This window comes from Orcinus orca, chromosome 11 (genome assembly GCF_937001465.1).
Source record: "Orcinus orca chromosome 11, mOrcOrc1.1, whole genome shotgun sequence".
NCBI lineage: Eukaryota > Metazoa > Chordata > Mammalia > Artiodactyla > Delphinidae > Orcinus > Orcinus orca.
Genome location: NC_064569.1, coordinates 89,313,962 through 89,339,022, shown reverse-complemented (window position 1 = coordinate 89,339,022; position 25,061 = coordinate 89,313,962). Strand labels below are relative to the sequence as shown.

The window sequence follows — 25,061 nt, the reverse complement described above, 5'->3', positions numbered from 1 at the left end:
GTGGAAGTAAAGGCTTAAATGGAATTATCTTGTAGCACGCACCATTGTCTACAGTACTTACTAAGGGTGACATTCTTTTCCCTTCTGCATTCTCACATATGATCAATTCTAAATCTAGACAAGTTAGGCAGCTATATCCTCAACACCTGGTTTCCTTGACAACTCTTCATATAAATAGTAAGGACCTGTTATGGGGGGGTGAATGCCAATATAACTACAGTCTTAAGTCATCTTGAAACAAGGCTTTCAAGGTCAAGGCTAAAATACTTGAAATTATAATACAACCTTTAGTTAATATTTCCTAGATGCATTACAAGAATTGAGTAAAGGCATCATCTTTTCAGGGGTGACCAGTGAAGAGGCTCATTTTTGGCTGTGAGCTGAGAGAAATTCTGATTGTCACTGACAAGGTTTACTTTGGGATCTTTTTACTACACCAAGACTTTTGCCTTCCATGTTTCATTAAAAAAAAATAACTTTTAAACCAACCAGAAATTAATTAAGTGGCACCTCTGGTTCATCCTCCTTAACCCTCCTTCCCTGCTTGTCGTTGGCCCTCCCCTGCATTTCCAGTAAAGTTGACCTGTAGGGTGGATCGCTGGAGCTGGGAACAGAGAGTGTCACCAGCAAAGGCTTCACCTCCAAAGGATTACAGAGCCCTCTAAAAGTGAAAAGTGCCTCATTAATGAAGAGCAGCATGGGGCCACGTTAATTGCAGCCTCTGAGGCTGTCCTTTAGATGGTTCCCTGTGAGGGAGGTGGTGAGAGTGGAGGAGGAGGAATGGGGGGTGAGAGGGTGAGAATGGGTAAAGTGTCCTCAAATCTCCAGGTGAACTTGAGGACAAATCACTGTCATGTTTTATGATTAAACTGCCTTCTGATTAAATTCAGGAAGGCAGGAAGAACTGCTAGACTCAGCAGATGCAAATGTCTGGACCCAGGTTTGGGGTTACTTATCTATTTTTGCACACTTCTTGTGTGTTTTGTGTCTCATCTGGTATCATATAATCCTATAGAGTGAAGTTTTTCAACCTTTTGAAAAATTTATTATTACCCACACCCAGGAGCCTTTTTAGATATTTTAAAATTGTACTCCCCCCATTAGATTTTAATAACAAATCACAGTAATATCCAAGGTTTTTTTTTGCTCCCCAAAAGCAATTTTTGCTTTTGTTGCAAGAAGCAAAAATTTTGCATTTTTTAAGAATGAATGCTGAGAAGGCAGACAGCAGAAACAAGAAGAACTACAATCCTGCAGCCTGTGGAACAGAAGCCACATTCACAGAAAGTTGGACAAGATGAAAAGGCAGAGAGCTATGTACCAGATGAAGGAACAAGAGAAAACCCCAGAAAAACAACTAAATGAAGAGAGATAGGCAACCTTCCAGAAAAAGAATTCAGAATAATGATAGTGAAGATGATCCAGGACCTCAGAAAAACAATGGAGGCAAAGATCAAGAAGATGCAAGAAATGTTTAACAAAGATCTAGAAACATTAAAGAAAAAAACAGAGATGAACAATACAATAACTGAAATGAAAAATACACTAGAAGGAATCAATAGCAGAATAACTGAAGCAGAAAAACGGATAAGTGACCTGGAAGACAGAATGGTGGAATTCACTGCCACGGAACAGAATAAAGGAAAAAGAATGAAAAGAAATGAAAACAGCCTAAGAGACCTCTGGGAACACATTAAATGCAACAACATTCGCATTATAGGGGTCCCAGAAGGAGAAGAGAGAGAGAAAGAACCTGAGAAAATATTTGAAGAGATTATACTTGAAAACTTCCCTAATATGGGAAAGGAAATAGCCACCCAAGTCCAGGAAGCTCAGAGAGTCCCATACAGCATAAACCTAGGCAGAAGAAACATGCCAAGACACATAGTAATCAAATTGTCAAAAATTAAAGACAAAGAAAAATTATTAAAAGCAGCAAGGGAAAAACGAAAAATAACATACAAGGGAACTCCCATAAAGTTAACAGCTGAATTCTCAGCAGAAACTCTACAAGCTAGAAGGCAGTGCCATGATATACTTAAGGTGATGAAAGGGAAGAACCTACAACCAAGATTACTCTACCCGTCAAGGATCTCATTCAGATTCAGTGGAGAAATTAAAAGCTTTACAGACAAGTGAAAGCTAAGACAATTCAGCACCACCAAACCAGCTTTACAACAAATGCTAAATGAAGTTCCCTAAGTGGGAAACACAAGAGAAGAAGAGGACCTACAAAAACAAACCCAAAACAATTAAAATGGTAATAGGAACATACATATTGATAATTACCTTAAATGTGAATGGATTAAATGATCCAACCAAAAGACAAAGGCTCGCTGAATGGATACAAAAACAAGACCCATATATATGCTGTCTACAAGAGACCCACTTCAGACCCAGGGATACATACAGACTAAAAGTGAGGGGATGGAAAAAAGATATTCCATGCAAATGGAAATCGAAAGAAAGCTGGAGTAGCAATACTCATAGCAGATAAAACAGACTTTAAAATAATGTTACAAGACAAGGAAGGGCACCACATAATGATCAAGGGATCAATCCAAGAATATATAACAATTATAAATGTATATGCAGCCAACATTAGGAGCACCTCAATACATAAGGCAACTGCTAAAAGCTATAAAAGAGGAAATCGACAGTAACACAATAATAGTGGGGAACTTCAACACCTCACTTACACCAATGGACAGATCATCCAAACAGAAAATTAATAAGGAAACACAAGCTTTAAATGACACAATAGACCAGATAGATTTACGTGATATTTATAAGACATTCCATCCAAAAAGAGCAGATTACACTTTCTTCTCAAGTGCGCGCAGAGCATTCTCCAGGATAGATCACATCTTGGGTCACAAATCAAGCCTCAGTAAATTTAAGAAAATTGAAATCATATCAAGCATCTTTTCTGACCACAACTCTATGAGATTAGAAATCAATTACAGGGAAAATAACGTAAAAAACACAAACACATGGAAACTAAGCAATACATTACTAAATAACCAAGAGATCACTGAAGAAATCAAAGAGGAAATCAAAAAATACCTAGAGACAAACGACAATGAAAATGTCGATGATTTTCGATGATCCAAAACCTATGGGATGCAGTAAAAGCGGTTCTAAGAGGGAAGTTTATAGCTATACAAGCCTACCTCAAGAAACAAGAAAAATCTCAAGTAAACAATCTAACGTTACACCTACAGGAACTAGAGAAAGAAGAACAAACAAAATCCAAAGTTAGCAGAAGGAAAGAAATCATAAAGATCAGAGCAGAAATAAATGAAATAGAAACAAAGAAAACAATAGGAAAGATCAATAAAGCTAAAAGCTGATTCTTTGAGAAGATAAACAAAATTGATAAACCATTAGCCAGACTCGTCAAGAAAAAGAGGGAGAGGACTCAAATCAATAAAATTAGAAATGAAAAAGGAGAAGTTACAACAGACACCATAGAAATACAAAGCATTCTAAGAGACTACTACAGCCAACTCTATGCCAATAAAATGGACAACCTGGAAGAAATGGACAAATTCATAGAAAGGTATAACCTTCCAAGACTGAACCAGGAAGAAATAGAAAATGTGAACAGACCAATCACAAGTAATGAAATTGAAACTGTGATTAAAAATCTTCCAAGAAACACAAGTCCAGGACCAGATAGCTTCACAGGTGAATTCTATCAAACATTTAGAGAAGAGCTAACACCCATCCTTCTCAAACTTTTCCAAAAAATTGTAGAGGAAGGAACACTCCCAAACTCATTCTATGAGGCCACCGTCACGCTGATACTGAAACCAGACAAAGATACTACAAAAAAAGAAAATTGCAGACCAATATCACTGGTGAATATAGATGCAAAAATCCTCAACAAAATACTAGCAAACAGAATCCAACAGCACATTAAAAGGATCATACACCATGATCAAGTGGGCTTTATCCCAGGGATGCAAGGATTCTTCAATATACACAGATCAAACAATGTGATATACCATATTAACAAATTGAAGAATAAAAACAATATGATCATCTCTATAGATGCAGAAAAAGCTTCTGACACATTTCGACACCCATTTATGATAAAAACTCTCCAGAAAGTGGGCACAGAGGGAACCTACCTCAACATAATAAAGGCCATATACTACAAACCCACAGCCAACATCATTCTCAATGGTGAAAAACTGAAAACATTTCCTCTAAGATCAGGAACAAGACAAGGATGTCCACTCTCACCACTATTATTCAACATAGTTTTGGAAGTCCTAGCCACAGCAGTCAGAGAAGAAAAAGAAATAAAAGGAATACAGATTGGAAAAGAAGAAGTGAAACTGTCACTGGTTGCAGATGACATTATACTATACATAGAGAATCCTAAAGATGCCACCGGAGAACTACTAGAGCTAATCAATGAATTTGGTAAAGTTGCAGGATACAAAATTAATGCACAGAAATCTCTTGCATTCCTATACAGTAATGATGAAAAATATGTAAGAGAAATTAAGGAAACACTCCCATTTACCATTACAACAAAAAGAATAAAATACCTAGGAATAAACCTACCTAGGGAGACAAAAGACCTCTATGCAGAAAACTGTAAGACACTGATGAAAGAAATTAAAGATGATACCAACAGATGGAAAGATATACCATGTTCTTGCATTGGAAGAATCAATATTGTGAAAATGACTATACTACCCAAAGCAATCTACAGATTCAATGCAATCCCTATCAAATTAGCAATGGCATTTTTTACGGAACTAGAACAAAAAATCTTAAAATTTGTATGGAGACGCAAAAGACCCCGAACAGCCAAAGCAGTCTTGAGGGAAAAAAGCGGAGCGGGAGGAATCAGGCTCCCTGACTTCAGACTATTCTACAAAGCTACAGTAATCAAGACAATATGGTACTGGCATAAAAACAGAAATAAAGATCAATGGACTAAGATAGAAAGCCCAGAGATAAACCCATGCACCTATGCTCAACTAATCTATGACAAGGGAGGCAAGGATATACAATGGAGAAAAGATAGTCTCTTCAATAAATGGTGCTGGGAAAACTGGACAGCTACATGTAAAAGAATGAAATTAGAACACTCCCTAACACCATACACAAAAATAAACTCAAAATGGATTAAAGACCTACATGTAAGCCCAGACGCTGTAAAACCCTTAGAGGAAAACATAGGAAGAACATTCTTTGACATAAATCACAGCAAGATCTTTTTTGATCCACCTTCTAGAGTAATGGAAATAAAAACGAAAATAAACAAATGGGACCTAAGGAAACTTCAAAGCTTTTGCTCAGCAAAGGAGACCATAAACAAGACAAAAAGACAGCCCTCACAATGGGAAAAAATATTTGCTAACGAATCAATGGACAAAGATTAATCTCCAAAATATATAAACAGCTCATGCAGCTCAATATTAAAAAAACAAAGAACCCAATCCAAAAATGGGCAGAAGACCTAAATAGACATTTCTCCAAAGAAGACATACAGATGGCCAAGAAGCACGTGAAAAGCTGCTCCGTATCACTAATTATTAGAGAAATGCAGATCAAAACTACAATGAGGTATCACCTCACACCAGTTAGAATGGGCATCATCAGAAAATCTACAAACTACAAATGCTGGAGAGGGTGTGGAGAAATGGGAACCCTCTTGCACTGTTGGTGGGAATGTAAATTGATACAGCCACCATGGAGAACAGTATGGAGGTTCCTTAAAAAACTAAAAATAGAACTACCATACGACCCAGCAATCCCTGTACTGGGCATATACCCAGAGAAAACCATAATTCAAAAAGACACATGCACCCCAATGTTCACTGCAGCACTATTTACAATAGCCAGTTCATGGAAGCAACCTAAATGCCCATTGACAGATGAGTGGGTAAAGAAGAAGTGGTACATATATACAATAGAATATTACTCAGCCATAAAAAGGAACGAAATTGGGTCATTTGTAGAGATGTGGATGGACCTAGAGACTTTCATACAGAGTGAAGTAAGTCAGAAAGAGAAAAACAAATATCGTATATTAACGCATATATATGGAACCTAAAAAAAGGGTACAGATGAATCCATTTGCAGGGCAGAAACTGAGACACATCTGTAGAGAACACACGTATGGACACCAGGGGAGGAAAGCGGTGAGGGGTGGGGATGGTGGTGTGATGAATTGGGCGATTGGGATTGACATGTATACTCTGATGTGTATAAAATGGATGACTATTAAGAACCTGCTGTATAAAAAAATAAATAAAATTCAAAAAAAAAGAATCAATATGAGATGGTGGTAATGTAGAAATAGATAAGCAGAACAACATGAAAGGAAACATAAATGGTATCTTGAACTTCCTTTCAGAATCTTAAAATGCACCTCCAAAAATAGGTATTTTTTACCTAAATCCTTAGTTTATGTCATGTTTAATGTCCATTAAATCTCAAAAATTAAATCTCAAAAAAGAAAAAAAAGAATGAATGCTAAAAAGTAGTTTATTGTAAGAGGAGAAGAGTGGTTGTGTTCTTTGCATTTACTAGAAAAATGATTGTCTCCATTCTTAGCAGGAGCTGGTGTGTGTGTGTGTGTGTGTGTGTGTGTGTGTGTGTGTGTGTGTGTGTGTGTGTGTGTGTGTGTGTGTGTGTGTGTGTGTGTGTGTTATTTGTGACTTTTAGCTGGGTCCGCTTTATTCCTGGGTTCATTCTATGTCACATTCTTGCCCCTTGGTTCCTTATGATTTCGTCCTGTACATGCAGGCACATACACACAGTTGAAGATTGAAGATAAAGAGGTTATGATATAAACCAATAAAATACCACACCATCTGACTTAGAACTAGAACAATATCACCAAAGATACCTAGATGTCTTCGCATTCCATTACCCTACCTCCTCCAGCCCCCATCAAGGTAAACTACTAATGGGAATGCTGTAATCATACTTTTAGAAATTGTTTTTCTGTCTCCCCAAACTGTACTGTATTCCCTTGCAAGCATTCATCTGGTGTTTGAATGAATGAATGAAGCAGTTGCACCAGTGTATTCCCCTCGCAAGGAATGGTTCCCAGTAAGCATCGCTTGTTTACGTGTATTGTTTTGGTTTTTCAAAACTATTCATTGAGTGCCTCTGTGTGTCAGACACTGTGCTAAGTAGACATACATAAATACATACCGCGCACTGTAATAAGAAGAATTGCAGGTTCTAGAAATAATAAGTCCAGGCTCCTCAGGAGCTAACACAGTTTTCTCCTCAGTGCATTGAAAAATCTATTAGTTAAGAAGGCAGCAATATTTCAGGAAATTAAACCACTGTAACAGTCCAGTTCACAAATCAGAACTCCCAGTGCTTTGCAATGCTCCATTTCATAACGTAAAGTACTCAGAGAGGTTCAGACGATCCATAAATACTCCAGGGACCAATGCCCCCAAGCTTCACAGAGCTAAATAGAGGATGCTTCTTGACAGGCATGAGAGAGGAAGGGGTTTCGTTGCCACTGATATGAGGAGGAGCATGTTTATAGATGCGTGGTCTCATTCCTCTTGATCCACTGTGCCTTTGTCATCATTCTCGAGTTAATGATGCTTGTGGAAGATGGCGGCTCAGTAGATTTCTGAATAATGAACATTTCAGGTGAACGCCAGATAGCTCACTTTGAGCTGGGGTTTTATTTTCTAAATAAATGTTCATGGATGCCTAGTAGGATTGCTGTTACCTGTAAAGACCGACTTAGGACTCTTACAAGGTGTTCCTCCAAGGCTCCATTGTGGGAAGATGTGAAACATGTAACTTAGCTCTCCTGTTGGTACTGGTTACTCAGAATTTCACAGGAGCTGACCTAGAGCTGCTTTTGCCGAAATGGGATTTCTGAGTTTAGAAAGTAGAACAGCCAGGAAACCTTCATGCCATGAAGCATAGGGTCACCTAAAGAACGACGATCTTCCACCGACACTTTCTTTTGTTAGTCTTTGAGAAAGATCCTCTCTCCCTATACATCCAACCCTGTCAAGTTCAGGTGGGACTCTTAAGTTTAGGGCTGTTATATCTCTTGTTTCTGAACAATAAACTGGTTGGTGATCCAATATAAATTATTCAGCCCACAGGCCTTGAGAAATACAGTACCTACTGTATCTCCTAAATTACTCTTTCTTAGGGTGTAGTCTACCGCTGTATCTAAAATGGATAACCAGCAAGGACCTACTGTATAGCAAAGGGAAATCTGCTCAATGTTATGTAACAACCTAAATGGGAAAATGTATAACTGAACCACTTTTGCTGTACTCCTGAAACTATCACAACATTGTTAATCAACTATACTCCTATATAAAATAAGAAGTTAAAAAAAAAAAAAAAAGGAATTCCATGGAGATCTGGTTAACAATACAGAGATCTGGTTAACAACACAGATTTCTGGGCCCTACCCCAAACCTGATGAATCATCACCTCTGGGTATGACCCTGGGAATCTGCATTTTCTGTAGGCGTCCTCCAAGGTTTTGATGCCCATCAAACTGCCTTCTATTAATCTTTCTCTTCTATGGGTTGCTAGAGTATATTCCGAAAATACAGTTGAGATTATGTGTCTTTGCTAATGAAAACCTTTTTGTTGCTTCCCACTGACCTTAGGGTATTGGCCAGAGTTCTTTATACATATTCTCCATATACTGTACTTCATACAGTATTTTCTAACGTTTCACCCTTTCCTCCTTCCCCACAGCCTTTCCCATCACTTCCAGCTTCAAGCTTTATCTGGACATATCAGATTGTAGTTATTTTACACACATACACACACACACACAATTGTCTATTTATATCTCTGTGCCTTCACGGATACTATAATACCTCTCCCATCCTGCTTTTCTCCCAATATTTGAAAAACTCAATTTTCACCTGATTTGTCAAGATCAAATGTAAGACTCATCTTTTCCAGACATCTCTGATTATTCTCCCTCCCTTCCAACCACCCCACCTTGACTGTCCTTCTTCTAGATCACTGCTATACGTACACCTGGAGGTATCATAGTCCCGTTCTTACCATCGTAATATCACAGATGTGGTAGCCAGTTTCCAAGATAGCCCTCCATAATCCCATCCCCTGGTACTCACATTCTTGTCTAGACCCTTCCCACGTTGCCCAGGGCTGACCTGTATAATCAGTAAGATGTGGCAGAAATGACACCATGTAACTTCTGAGGCCAAGTCATAAAAGACATCCTAGCTTCTTTCTTATTCTCTCTTGGATCACTCACGCTGGGAGAAGCCAGCTGCCCTGTTGTTAAGGCGTCCAGACAGCCCTATGGGGGTGGTCCATGTGACAAAGAACTGAGGCTTCCTGCTAACAGCCGGCATCACCTCCCAGGCGTGTAGGAGTGAGCCTTCTTGAAGCAGATCCCAAGCATTTAGATGTCTGTAGGCCCAACCGACATCCTTACTACAACATCATGAGGAATCCTGAGCCAGAGCCACCCAGCAGATACGCTCCCAAATTCCTAACACAGAAACTGTGCGAGGTAATAAGTATCGCCGTTTTAAGCTGCTGTGTCTTGAGGTAACTTGATATGCAGTAAAGGATAATGAATATACACTAGACCATAAACTCCTCAAGCACCAGCCATGTTTTATTCATTGTGGATGCTGGTCCCTAGCCCCTCCTCGGTACCTGACCCATATTAAGTGTTCTGTAAATGCTGATTTAAATGATTCCAGCTGAGCTAAACTGGAGCATAGTTTTGCTGGCAAGGGCAAATACAAATGCAGATGACTTTATCTAGTAGGTAAGAATCTCATCTTTTCTGTCGCTCTAAATATAATTGGTAACAATATTAACAATTAAAAATAATAGCCAGTACCTATATTACAGCATCAGAATTCTCAAAAGCCTATAGAGTATGTTCTGTGAGGATGCCCATTTTACAGACAAGAAAACAAAGGTACATTGAGGTTCAGTTACTTGCCCAAAGTGACCCAGCCAGTGAGTGATGGAGCCAGGATTCAAACCCAGGCAGTCAGACTCTGGAGTGCATGCTGTTAACCAATTGAAAAGCTAATATTGAGCACTTATGATATAGCGAACGCTGAACCAGGCCCCTTAGTTCTCTTGCCTCATTTAATGCTTTTTCAAAACTCATGGGATCTGTATTTATATTCTCTATTTTATGGGTGAGGAGTTTGAGGGTTAGAGAGATGAGCCTACCAGTGGGAATCTGGCCATTCAGATTCCCAAGCTTATGCTCAGTTCATGACCTCCCGTGGCACTGTCCGGAGTCCCCATCCCATCCGAGCTCCTCACCCTCCATTTCTCAACAGTTATGTTCTGAACATACAGGTTGGTTGCCAAGACAACCACTCAGAAATGACATTAAAGGCAAATGACTTTTCAGACATTCTGGGGCTAGGATGGTTTTTCCTTTTTAATTTTAAAAAATGGGTCACGGTGATTTGTAATCCATAGGAAAATGTTGGTAGGGATAAGAAATGTATTTTGAGTAATAAATATTTCCAGGATAATGAGGAAAGCTTCCAGATTACAAATAGAGCAACTCGCTAGGAAGGGAGCAGGATATGCTACTATTATCCCTATTTTTCAGATGAGAAAATTAAGGCCCAGAGAGACTTCAAAGCCAGGAGTATCCGACTCCAAAGTCTTTGTACCTACTTGCCTTGAAAAACTGCTTGACGAACATAGATTTGGCTGGGTTGAGGCAGAGGCTTGGCTATGGCCCTACAGTAACTAATCCAGGAGCGGAGAGCACGTCTGAATAGGCGCGGGGCTGCAGGAAGGGTGAAGAAGAAAGAAACACTGGCATCATTTCAGAGTAGAATATCTAGGGCTGGGGGACTGAAATGTGAGGTAAGGGGAAGGACTCAGTCCTCATCCCCCAAATTTCAGGTACTGAGATAATAATATCTGACCTTTAGACTAGTTGGAAGGGATGTAAATAAGGTAGCACATAGAAAGCTCTTCCCACAGTGCCTGACACCCAGTAAACACTCAGCAAATGCTAGATAGTATTTTCTGTTGTGATAATTACGGGAGCATCCCAATGCCTCCTTAAAAACAACGCCTTTAAGAAGAAATAGCTTATTTTTGTGTATGATGTTAGGGAGTGTTCTAATTTCATTCTTTTACATGTACGTGTCCAGTTTTCCCAGCACCACTTATTGAAGAGGCTGTTTTTTCTCCACTGTATATTCTTGCCTCCTTTATCAAAGATAAGGTGACCATATATGTGTGGGTTTATCTCTGGGCTTTCTATCCTGTTCCATTGATCTATATGTCTGTTTTTGTGCCAGACCATACTGTCTTGACTACTGTAGCTTTGTAGTATAGTCTGAAGTCAGGGAGCCTGATTCCTCCAGCTCCATTTTTCGTTCTCAAGATTGCTTTGGCTATTCAGGGTCTTTTGTGTTTCCATACAAATTGTGAAATTTTTTGTTCTAGTTCTGTGAAAAATGCCAGTGGTAGTTTGTAAGGGATTGCATTGAATCTGTAGATTGCTTTGGGTAGTAGAGTCATTTTCACAATGTTGATTCTTCCAATCCAAGAACATGGTATATCTCCATCTATTTGTATCATCTTTAATTTCTTTCATCAGTGTCTTACAATTTTCTGCATACAGGTCTTTTGTCTCTTTAGGTAGGTTTATTCCTAGATATTTTATTCTTTTTGTTGCAGTGGTAAATGGGAGTGTTTTCTTAATTTCACTTTCAGATTTTTCATCATTAGTGTACAGGAATGCCAGAGATTTCTGTGCATTAATTTTGTATCCTGTTACTTTACCAAATTCATTGATTAGCTCTAGTAGTTTTCTGGTAGCACCTTTGGGATTCTCTGTGTACACAACAATAAGCTCAAAATGGATTAAAGACCGATATGTAAGGCCAGAAACTCAAAGTCTTGGAGGAAAACATAGGCAGAACACTGTATGACATAAATCACAGCAAGATCCTTTTTGACCCACCTCCTAGAGAAATGGAAATAAAAACAAAAATAAACAAATGGGGCCTAATGAAACTTAAAAGCTTTTGCACAGCAAAGGAAACCATAAACAAGACCAAAAGACAACCCTCAGAATGGGAGAAAATATTTGCAAATGAAGCAACTGACAAAGGATTAATCTCCAAAATTTATAAGCAGTTCATGCAGCTCAATAATAAAAAAACAAAGAACCCAATCCAAAAATGGGCAGAAGACCTAAATAGACATTTCTCCAAAGAAGATATTCAGATTGCCAACAAACACATGAAAGAATGCTCAACATCATTAATCATTAGAGAAATGCAAATCAAAACTATAATGAGATATCATCTCACACCGGTCAGAATGGCCATCATCAAAAAATCTAGAAACAGTAAATGCTGGAGAGGGTGTATAGAAAAGGGAACCCTCTTGTACTGCTGGTGGGAATGTAAATTGATACAGCCACCATGGAGAACAGTATGGAGGTTCCTTAAAAAACTACAAATAGAACTACCATACGACCCAGCAATCCCACTACTGGGCATATACCCTGAGAAAACCATAATTCTAAAAGAGTCATGTACCAAAATGTTCATTGCAGCTCTATTTACAATAGCCAGGAGATGGAAGCAACCTAAGTGTCCATCATCGGATGAATGGATAAAGACGATGTGGCACATATATACAATGGAATATTACTCAGCCATAAAAGAAAGGAAATTGAGTTATTTGTAGTGAGGTGGTTGGACCTAGAGTCTGTCATACAGAGTGAAGTAAGTCAGAAAGAGAAAAACGAATACCATATGGTAACACATATATATGGAATCTAAGAAAAAAAAAAAAGTCATGAAGAACCTAGGGGTTAGACGGGAATAGACACAGACCTACTAGAGAATGGACTTGAGGATATGGGGAGGGCGAAGAGTAAGCTGTGACAAAGTGAGAGAGAGGCATGGACATATATACACTACCAAACGTAAGGTAGATAGTTAGTGGGAAGCAGCTACATGGCACAGGGAGACCAGCTCTGTGCTTTGTGACCACCTAGAGGGGTGGGATAGGGAGGGTGGGAGGGAGGGAGACGCAAGAGGGAGGGGATATGGGGATATATGTATACGTATAGCTGATTCACTTTGTTATAAAGCAGAAACTAACACACTATTGTAAAGCAATTATACTCCAATAAAGATGTTAAAAAATAAATAAAATTTAAAAAAAAGAAGAAATAGTCATCATTTCCTGACAAAACCAGCCTCTTTCCCTGCTTTCCCTTGTTTATCAAAGGTCAGAAACCAGCCTCACCCCTGAGATATTGCTTTCCTTCACGCCCTGGGTTTTAAGCACGCACCTTTGGGGATGTGTCTTCTGTCAGCCCTTTACCTCCATCCTCATGTCACTGTTCTGGTCAGATTTCCTGAGTAACTTTTCTTTGGACCACCCAGCATCACATGAACCCTAGAATCACTTGTAGCACTTCACAGAAACTCCCCTTGGGGTCCATTCCCCCAAGGAACTGACCACTTTGGGAAGGTGAATTTCCCCTTGAGAGCCTCCACCACCCCGTACTTTACACAGAAACCCTTAAAACCTGGGATTGCTTTTGTTCCTTTATGTGAGTACATTAGGTGGTATTCTTGAGCACAGTTGGATTTTTTTGCTAATTAAATGTCAGAACATGCTGCTTAGAATTATTAACAGCCATTGCAAGGATAATAATCTTTCCATTAACATAAACCTAACTTTCATTCTTATTATTGTTTTAATTACATGAACCCTTTCGCGTGCTGAGTGATGCAGAACACTCTAGGATATTGCTTGGCTAGGCGGTGGTGTTTCTGTAGGGTACTCTGGGGTAGGTCTGCATGATGCCCTCCAGGTTTCTGCATCTTGCCTCTGAGGATGGACTTCTCCCCCTTGACCCCAAGACTTAACGTCCCTGGTTGGACTGAAGTTTATTGTAGGGTGGAAGTGAGATCCGTAGCAGTGTGAATTGCACCAGGAGAGTGCCCTGAAAGGTTATATGGGTGACCACTCCCACCCATTTTTTTTTTCCTCCTAAAACCAAGGATGTGCAGTCCAATTTGGAGATCCACCAGAGGGGGCTTCACGTTTCCCAGTAGATCCCAGTTTGTGATTTATTAATCTTTTATATAGAAATATAGGAAAAATAGGTGGGTGATTTATTTTCCCTGTCAAAGCTATCTCTATTCCCTACTTCCCCTTTACTGTCAAAGGTACCATAACTTATCACGCTCCAAATCCTGAATCATCTGAGCCTGGGTGGTGCTGGCACACATTCACTAGGGGAAGGAAAGTGGGCTTTATTATACTGGATGCTTTGTAATCCTCCCAGCAATATTGTGATGTGAGTGTCTTAAGCTCCCATTTTGCAGGTGAGAAAACGGAGGCTCATGGAGGTTAAATGACTTGCCTGAGGTCCCACAGCTTATTGGAAGTGGAACTGGTGCTAAAGCCCAGGCTCTGGGGCTCAACAAGCTGTGCCTCTTCCAGTGTACTGTGCTGACCTAGACCCTAGCAATTACAGATACCTCTTCTCCTAGTTGAGGAAAATGCCAAAGGTAGCATTTGAACCCAGGCCTGGCTAACTTTGCAGTCATGCACATGATCAGACATTTTTTGAGAAATGACTGTGTTGTTACCATAATACAAATGACATTGTCCCTGCCTCAAGGAGTTCCAGTCCAGAGCAGGAGAGAGACGTGGAAAATTAGACACAGCACGATGGCTTGCTGTGCTGGAAGAAGGGAAACACCTTGCTTTGGGAACCCTCGCCCAGCCTGGGGCAGCGGGGAGGGGCGGCTGGAGGGTGGTACCTTCTAAGTTGGAACTCGGGGGAAGAGCAGGAATTGGACAGAGGCAGAGCGTGTTCCATGCTACTTCTAAGAGAAGGAGCCATTTATGATAAATGCATCTGCTTCTCACCACACGTTCTTTCCCCCTATAGATTCCTTAGTTTTCTTTCTGGGATTTTCTTTCTGAATACAAACTCATTCAAATGCTTCCTTTACCTCTAATTGAACACTCTAACTTAATTGATTATGTATTAAGTCGGGGACTTGGGGCGACATTCAGTCCTGGGCTCATGTTGAGATTAATTTATTCCTGTAGTCCTACTGTTCTGTAATGCATCTGAGTGCCTTGCGTGTGTGTAGAAACTAAAGTCAGAAGCTGGAGCCATCTAATTCGACGGCTCAACCCAACATGCTGGTGTTCGGCCTCCGCCAAGCTCTCCTGCTTTGATGGTAACCAAAATAGATGAATAAGTTAATCAAAGGTCTGATTAAATAGCATGGCTCTGCAGCATGGGCCGACGATTGCCAAGCTTCAGTTCAGGCAAATTCTCAAGGGAGAGAGGAAAGTGAGCTGAGTTCCCAAGGCCGAGGCTTACCTGAAAAAGAGTTATATAAAACCCACTGGAGGGAATTACTCGAAGTCCTCAGCCCTCAGATCTTAAGGTGATGCCCAGCTCCATTACAGCTTTAACAAAATAGATAAGCGTAACAATACCATTGAATAGTCATTTTTAATGACACAGAAATGGAATATGACTGAAAGAAATATGTCTACCCAGGAACAATTAGGTACTGGTTGCAAAAAATATATATAGTAGGATTCAATTTTTGAAACCTTTATTTCTTGTTTTGTGCATATTCTTATTTCCTCCAATGAGCCTATATCATTTCTATAATAACAAAAATCTTTTTTTTTTTAAATCTGAGCATAGTGTTTTCATGTGATAGTTATTTCATAGACATTACTTTCCTTCTCCCTTGATTCGGATACATTTTCTTCCAAAAGAACTTCATATGCCATGAAGTTCCATGAACAGATCTTTAAGAAAATATTCATTCATTTACTCAACAAATTTTTATTCGATGCTTTTTATGTACCAGGCACTATTTATAATGGTTATACAAAGAAATTAATGCATTGATTTTTTTTTTCTCCTTTCTCCTGCTCTCGCTCTTCACTGCCCTGTCTAGTCTGAAGTTTCCTGGATCCCCAACAAACATTACTCTGGGATTTACGGTCTGATGAAGCTTGTCCTCACCAAGACTCTTCCTGCCAACCTGGAGAGGGTCATCGTCCTTGACACAGACATCACCTTTGCCACCGATATTGCAGAGCTCTGGGCTGTGTTCCACAAGTTCAAAGGTAATGGTAGCTCATTTTTTTTCTGGTATCTTTGAAGGTGTCAGCATGTCAAGAAGAGTGATTTTTTTTTTCCAAATGTGAGGTCAACTCTTAACGGTCGAAACAGACAAGGAATTATAAATAGAGTGGAGCATCAGTTTTAGTACTGCCATTTGAAACATGTTAAACTGGAATTTGCTTGCGTTTTTGTAATAATTGAAGAGGTAAGATCTGTGTTCATAGGAAGAACCCAGTTGAGGGTTGCTGAATTGCCTGGTAAGAGACAAATATCGAATGTGTGTATTTTGTATGCAGATAATTGAGTTGACTTCCTGGTGTGGAGACATGCATTTATCAGTTTTCTCTTTTTATCAAATGATGCTTTGATTGCCGAGAAAGCCTGTGAGGTGGTGGTGATGGACATTGATTATAGAGTGTTTGCAAATGTCCTTATGGCTTCCATTAATGTTGTGGTTTATCGTTTTAAAGAAGTATATAAGTTTGGCTTTTTAAGACGTTCCTTCTAATCTAGTTAGTTCCTGTAGCTCTTGGCACTGCCCCAGGGTATGTGCGAGTATAAGGTGGGAAATTGTGAGCCCGATGGGTGTACATAACTCTGGTGGGGATGCATGAGAGAAGTGGCAAGTTAGCACAAACCTTGGACGGTTATTTAATACCCCTCTTCCAGGGGTCTTCCTTAAAACTGCATAATTTTTCAATTTTATATTCTCAGTATTAGACAAATACAATGAGAGATAAATATGGCAGTGAGATTTTTTTTCTTCCGGCTTCTGCCCTCTGGCTTCTGTGTTTAAAATTCCTCCTGCCTCTTTTCTATAGCTCCTTATCCTATGAAAGTGAAATACTGCTCAGTGATTTTAAATCACAGCATTTTCATGAATCAGAGGATATTCCAGTTGGTTTCTGTTTTCGTTCATGGACAGAAGAGTAAATTCCTCACCCACTCCAATCTCTGCCTGCTTCCTCCTGGGGGCCTCCCAGCTCTGGGGTAATTGAAAAAAGTCCTCCGCACACCATGGGGCGAAACACTCTGACCCTTGGGCTCTTTTCCTTGCCAGGATCAAAAGTTTCCTTACTCGTGTCAGTAATGACACTAGTAAAGACATCATTTAGCAAAGCTGTTGAAATGGAGTGTGTCTCAGCTTTCTGATCTCTTCTTCATAGCATGGTTGGATCTGTCTTTTTATTTCACAAATAAAGGGACAGAAGCTTGGTAGGATGCAAGGTTCTACCCGGAGCTGAGACCAGAATGCCTGTGTGTGTTGGCTTCCCTGTGCATCTCTTTTCAAGTCCCCCTATCAGGTCTGCTTGTTTTTTCCGAGTACATCGAACTCACTGGGGACGGTTTTTCTATAGTCATGTGGTTGAGTTGGCGAAAAAGTTCTTTCGGGTTTTTGCATACGATGTTATGGAAAAACCCAAACGAACTTTTGGGCCAACCCCAATATTTTATTCCTATTTTCATGCCGATGTTCAGTGTTCAGGGTTGTATTTATTCAACGGGCACTTATCGCATCCCCACTGGGTATCACTGGCTATAAGGAGTGGGTTCTGGCTATAAGATGAGCAGTGAAGGGGAGTGAGAGTTATCACCTCTCCTGAAGGGGCTAAAGCTGGGTCAGTATCACAGCAGAGGTGATGATTGTGTCTGTCTTGCCGGATAAGAGTAGTGGTTGTGTGCGGTGGGTGCCCACATTCCCCTTTGGAATAAAGGGCTTATTCCTCCAGCTGCTGGGAGCATTGCCTGCAGATGGGTTCAGCTCTCAGCCCCCTTTCGGGATGATCTCAGGCGAAGAGAGTCACCTTGCCTGGGGCCATGCCCCCTTCCTGGGCCGCCCCACATCATGGACTGCCTGGTGCATGTGGAATCTTGCAGGATCCACTGTAGCCTTCCCTGGAGTCTGCCTGGCAGCTCCATGTCCCCCTCTGCCCTGTCCTGATGGTGTTCCTTCCGTTTCATAGGTACTGTTCCAGGAGCTCTCCCTGAGTTAACCTCCCGCGTGCTCACTCCCATCCTGGAGTCTGCTTCCCAAGAAACTCAATCTGAAATATTCATTCAGAACTGCAAGTCTCCCCTGGATAAGTGTAACTCAACAAAATCCCTGGAACAGTTGGCCACTGATTGTAGCCTTGGAACTAGGAAATCACATTTATTCTGTTCCAGCCAGGACCTGCCACAGTGCTGGTGGGGTTCTGTCGCCAGTCATAACAACAGTCATAATGCTGGTGTTAAATCGTACCCGTCCCATATCCTCCGTGGAAGGGAAGGCGCCCGAGGCTCTTGTTGCTCCCGGAGCTGGCCCAGGGATTTGGGTTTGGAGGGCTCTGAGACTCAAGGCAGTTTCGGGGCAGAGCAGAATAGATGGGTCAGGATCAGAGCAGGGGAAATGTGAATGCGTGGAGTTGATTTAATAGGCTTCGTTTATTTGTTCATTCTCTCACGGGTTCATTTCTAGCATTAGCCAGGGCTCCACTGGAATATATTAGATGCTGTTGTTAGAACAGGACACCTGCCTTCAAGGAGCTCACAAACAAGGCATACTGTGTTCCGTTTTTATCTATCACCATCAGAGGAGTATAAAACATCTGAGGGTTTCCCATGCCCACCCTAACTTTTCTGGGAAAATACGGAAGTGAAAAGAAAATAAGTAAGCGCTTATCTTTTTCATATGGTACTCTTTTGTACAGGGTTTGCTTTGTGTGTGTGTGTGTGTGTGGGGTTCTTTCTTTCTAAACTGGAATGATTAGAAGCCAGGTCATGGTACAGGAAGCAAGTCCCTTAGGACAGACCCATAAATGTAGAATGCGCTGATCCAAGAGGGAGAGTTCCCCTCTCATAAAGGCAATCACAGTTGACATCTTCACTGTAAACATTTTGAGTGGTGTTGATGCAATTTGGCCTTGTTGGTTTTTCTCTGGTTTGGAACAGCTAGTTGCCTGGGGCTGCAGTGGCTCTTGTGTTCAGTCCCATATAGGCTTGACTCCTTAAGGATGCTGTGAAATCGCCCTTACCTAAAGTCATTACGTGGAGAACCTAGTACGAAGCTGTTTAGTGAGGGCTTAGACCATCCTCAGCCTCTGCCGTGGGCAGCTTCGTGTACCGCTTGGGGATGTGCACGTGCTCCCTGAGCCCTGACTTCACCTAAGTTGCAGATGCTCCCCTCTCAGCATCTGCACCCTTATCAAGCCTGCTCCAACTGCTGGAGGATTTTCAGAGCCTCTGATTCTATTTTTTTTTGTTTTTTTTTTTGCGGTACGCGGGCCTCTCACTGCTGTGGCCTCTCCCGTTGCGGAGCACAGGCTCCGGACGCGCAGGCTCAGCGGCCATGGCTCACGGGCCCAGCCGCTCCGCGGCATGTGGGATCTTCCCGGACTGGGGCACGAACCCGTGTCCCCTGCATCAGCAGGCGGACTCTCAACCACTGCGCCACCAGGGAAGCCCAGAGCCTCTGATTCTTAATAGGAAGAATCAGACGTGCCACTGATGGCTAGAATCAGGAGTCACGTTTACTGAGCTCCTGCTAGCTGCCAAATAGTTTGCTGTCGGGAGCGTTGCAAGAATAAATCAAGTTCAGTCCCTATTCATTTAGTGTATATGTGAATAGGGGGAGAGAGACGATAAACAAAAAATAATAATAATAAAATATATAGTGTATTAGGTGGTGAATAGTGCTTAGGTGGAAATTAGAGAAAGGAGATAAGGGATGCCTCTGTGTGTGTGTGAGTGTGTGTGTGCGTGTGTGTGTGATATTTTAATATTCAAATAGGGTCATAATGGAAGGTCTTACATGAAAAGTGACATTTAAGCAAAAATCTGAAGAAGTTGAGATGACAGGCATGGCCAGCTGTCTAGAGGAAGGGTAGGAATAGTGTCCTAGCCAGAAGGAACAGCAAGTGTGAAGTTTCAGGAGTGATGTGGCCTGACTTCTTTGAGGACTCGGATGGAGTTCAGAACAGAGCAGAGTGAGCCCAGGAGAGGGGCGGGGGCTGGTGAGGTCAGATCATGGGGACCTTTGCAGGGCAGTGGGAGGATTTTGTCTTTCCCTTCAGAGATGTGGGAAGCTGATGTCTGGCTTTGAGCAGAGGAGTGATGTGATCTGATTTACATTTGTAATGGATCATCCTGGCCACGGAAACTATTTCTGAGATGGTTGCTATTATCCAGGTGAGCCATGTTGTGGACTCAGACCTGGATGCGGCAGTAGGGGTGAAAGACGTCATCATATGAGGTACATTTTGAAGGTCAGATAGTCAGGATATCCTGTTGATTGGATGTGGGGAGCAGAGACATAGGAGTGGAGGATGCCCCAAGGTAGCTGGAAGGGTGAGGTGGCATCTGTGAGATGGAAAAGGCCGCAAGAAGAGCAGGTTATGGGGGATGATCAGGAGTTTGGTTTGGGGCATTTTTAAATTTGAAATATACCTAACTGGGCATCCACGTGGAGATGGGAAGGAGGCAGGCGGATAAAATGAGTATTTGTAAAGCAAAGGGAAAGTAACTACTGTTTCCTAAGTACTTCTTCTGTTCCAGGCACTGAGCTAGAAGCTTTGCCCATTTGAAAATCAAAATAAACTGGGCCCAAGAGAGGTTAAATAACTTCCCATGATCAGAGAGCTATTGCACAGCATGGCTGAGCCCAAACTGTGTGGCTCTGGAGGCTGTGCTCTCTCTGCTACCTGCTGCGTCCCCTCCAGGCTTCCTGATGGCATGGAGGAGGGCATGCCCACCACCTGGGAGGCAGGGTCTGCATCTTAGTTAAGGTGTAGCTGCCGATCATGAGTCAGCTTGACCCCTGGGTGCCATAGTTTTCCATAAAAATTTGGAAATAATATCTCATTCTAGCAACCTGGGGAAGCTGTTGTAAAGGCATAAATAATAAATGTGCAGCCTTCATTTGAAGATTTTGGAAGAAAGCCGTGCTGAATAGTCAGGGTAGTATTTGTATTCATTAGGACAAACGCCTTCCCTTTAAGAAGACCCTATTGCCATAGTGTCAAGTTCTGGCCTCAAAACAGGTATGGTGAGTGGAGCAGTGCCTTGCCCCAGAGGCCATCCAAGAGGCCAAAGGCTTACTTGCAGCAAAGTGGGCTTCTGGAGCTGGGGCCCCAATCTGACATCTGCCAAGGGCATTTTCCTGGCTTGTTCAGCACTGCAGGTCAGTCAGTGCAAAAAGGTGGAAGTGTGCACTCGGCTTCCCGAGGCACCCCTTTCCGCTTTGTGAGTAGAGCCTGGGTACAGAATGTCACCATCCTTTGCCTGATTCCATCAAACAAGCCTTCTGACAGGTCTCCTATCCTCTAGCTTTCTCCTGGCTTCAGTCCATCTTCTCCTGGATGACCCAGCCGTGTGGCTGACAGGGTCTTGGTGCTCCAGTCAGGTGTCAGGCCTGAGCCACGGAGGTGGGAGAGCCTAGTTCAGGACATTGGTCCACCAGAGACCTCCCAGCCCCTTGTAATATCAATCGGTGAGAGCTCTCCCAGAGATCTCCATCTCAACGCTAAGACCCAGCTCCACTCAATGACCAGCAGGCTCCAGTGCTGGACACCCCATGCCAAACAACTAGCAAGACAGGAGCACAACCCCATGCACTGGCAGAGAGGCTGCCTAAAATCATAATAAGTCCACAGACACCCCAAAACACACCACCGGATGCAGGCCTGCCCACCACAAAGACAAGATCCAGCATCATCCATCAGAACAGAGACACCAGTCCCCTCCACCAGGAAACCTACACAACCCACTAAACCAGCCTTACCCACTGGGGGCAGACACCAAAAACAATGGGAGCTACGAACCTGCAGCCTGCAAAAAGGAGACCCCAAACACAGTAAGTTAAGCAAAATGAGAAGACAGAGAAATACACAGCAGATGAAGGAGCAAGGAAAAACCCACCAGACCAAACAAATGAAGTGGAAATAGGCAGTATACCTGAAAAAGAATTCAGAGTAATGATAGTAAAGATGATCCAAAATCTTGGAAATAGAATGGAGAAAATACAAGAAACATTTAACAAGGACCTAGAAGAACTAAAGAGCAAATAAACAGTGATGAACAACACAATAAGTGAAATGAAAAATTATCTAGAAGGAATCAATAGCAGAATAACTGAGGCAGAAGGAAGGATAACTGACCTGAAAGATAAAATAGTGGAAATAACTACCACAGAGCAGAATAAAGAAAAAAGAATGAAAGGAATTGAGGACAGTCTCAGACACCTCTGGGACAACATTAAATGCACCAACGTTCAAATTGGTCCCAGAAGGAGAGGAGAAAAAGAAAGGGACTAAGAAAATATTTGAAGAGATGATAGTTGAAAACTTCCCTAATCTGGGAAAGGAAATAGTCAAGTCCAGGAAGCTCAGAGAGTCCCATACAGGATGAATACAAGGAGAAACATGCCAAGACACATATTAATCAAACTGTCAAAAATTAAATACAAACAAAAGATATTAAAAGCAGCAAGGGAAAAGCAACAAATAACATACAAGGGAATCCCCATATGGTTAACAGCTGATCTTGCAGCAGAAACTCTGCAAACCAGAAAGGAGTGGCAGGAAATATTTAAAGCGATGAAAGGGAAAAACCTACAACCAAGATTACCCAGCAAGTATCTCACTCAGATTCAACAGAGAAATTAAAACCTTTACAGAGAAGCAAAAGCTAAGAGAATTCAGTACCACCAAACCAGCTTTACAACAAATGCTAAAGGAACTTCTCTAGGCAGGAAACACAAGAGAAGGAAAAGACCTACAATAACAAACGCAAAACAATTAAGAAAATGGTAATAGGAACATACATATCGACAATTACCCTAAATGTAAATGGATTAAATGCTCCAACCAAAAGACATAGACTGGTGGAATGGATACAAAAACAACACCCATATATATGCTGCCCACAAGAGACCCACTTCAGACCTAGGGACACAAACAGACTGAAAGTGAGTGGATGGAAAGAGTTATTCCATGCAAATAGAAATCAAAAGAAAGCTAGAGTAGCAATTGTCATATCAAAGAAAATAGACTTGAAAATAGACTATTACAAGAGAAAAAGAAGGACAGTACATAATGATCAAGGGATCAATCCAAGAAGAAGATATAACAATTGTAAATATTTATGCACCCAACATAGGAGCACCTCAATACTTAAGGCAAAGGCTAACAGCCATAAAAGGGGAAATCGACAGTAACACAGTCACAGTAGGGGACTTTAACACCCCACTTGCACCAATGGACACATCATCCAAAATGAAAATAAATAAGGAAACACAAGCTTTAAGTGACACATTAAACAAGATGGGCTTAATTGATATTTATAGGACATTCCATCCAAAACCAGCAGAATACAGTGTCTTCTCAGATGCCCATGGAACATTCTCCAGGACAGATCATATCTGGGGTCACAAATCAAGCCTTGGTAAATTTAAGAAAATTGAAATAGTATCAAGTATCTTTTCCGACCACAACTCTATGAGACTAGATATCAATTACAGGAAAAAAATCTGTAAAAAATACAAACACGTGGAGGCTAAACAATACACTACTAAATAACCAAGAGATCACTGAAGAAATCAAAAAATATCTAGAAACAAATGGCAATGAAAACACAATGACTCAAAACCTATGGGATTCAGCAAAAGCAGTTCTAAGAGGGAAGTTTATAGCAATACAATCTTACCTCAAGAAACAAGAAAAATCTCAAGCAACCTAACCTTACCCCTAAAGCAATTAGAGGAAGAAGAACAAAAAAACCCCAAAGTTAGCAGAAGGAAAGAAATCATAAAGATCAGAGCAGAAATAAATGAAAAGGAAACAATGGCAAAGATCAATAAAACTAAAAGCTGGTTCTTTCAGAAGACAAACAAAATTGATAAACCATTAGCCAGACTCATCAAGAAAAAAAGGGAAAAGACTCGAATCAAGAGAATTAGCAATGAAAAAGGAGAAGTAACAAGTGACACTGCAGAAATACAAAGGATCATGAGAGGTTACTACAAACAACTATATGCCAATAAAATGGACAACGTGGAAGAAATGCAGAAATTCTTAGAAAAGCACAACCTTCTGAGACTGAACCAGGAAGAAATAGAAAATATAAACAGGCCAATTACAAGCACTGAAATTGAGACTGTGATTAGAAATCTTCCAACAAACAAAAGCCCAGGACCAGATGGCTTCACAGGCGAATTCTATCAAACATTTAGAGAATACCTAACACCTATCCTTCACAAACTCTTCCAAAATACAGCAGAGGGAGGAACACTCCCATACTCATTCTACAAGGCCACCATCACCCTGATACCAAAACCAGACGAAGATACTATAAAAAAATAAAACTACAGGCCAATATCACTGATGAACATAGGTGCAAAAATCTTCAACAAAATACTAGCAAACAGAATCCAACAGCACATTAAACGGATCATACACCATGATCAAGTGGGGTTTATCCCAGGAATGCAAGGATTCTTCAGTATACGCAAGTCAATCAACGTGATACACCATATTAACAAATTGAAGGAGGAAAACCATATGATCATCTCAATCGATGCAGAGAAAGCTTTTGAGAAAATTTAACACCAGTTTATGTTAAAATCCCTCTGGAAAGTAGGCAAAGAGGGAACTAACCCCTCAACATAATAAAGGCCATATATGACAAACCCACAGCCAACATCATTCTCAATGATGAAAAACTGAAACCATTTCCACTAAGATCAGGAATAAGACAAGGTTGCCCACTCACACCACTGTAATTCAGCATAGTTTTGGAAGTTTTATACACAGCAATCAGAGAAGAAAAAGAAATCAAAGGAATCCAAATCGGAAAAGAAGAAGTAAAAGTGTCACTGTTTCCAGATGACATGATACTATACATAGAGAATCCTAAAGATGCTACCAGAAAACTACTAAAG

The 25,061-nt window shown here is 41.0% G+C and overlaps 1 protein-coding gene across 1 annotated transcript in view; it reads left to right on the top strand.

Moving 5' to 3' along the window:
- Positions 1 to 25,061, top strand: part of LARGE1 (LARGE xylosyl- and glucuronyltransferase 1) — a 585,040-nt gene that overhangs the window by 334,657 nt on the left and 225,322 nt on the right. Inside the window, exon 6 of the mRNA XM_004269399.4 lies at positions 15,978 to 16,149. Coding sequence (XP_004269447.1) covers positions 15,978 to 16,149 — 172 coding nt within the window. The remainder of the gene's footprint in view (positions 1 to 15,977; positions 16,150 to 25,061) is intronic.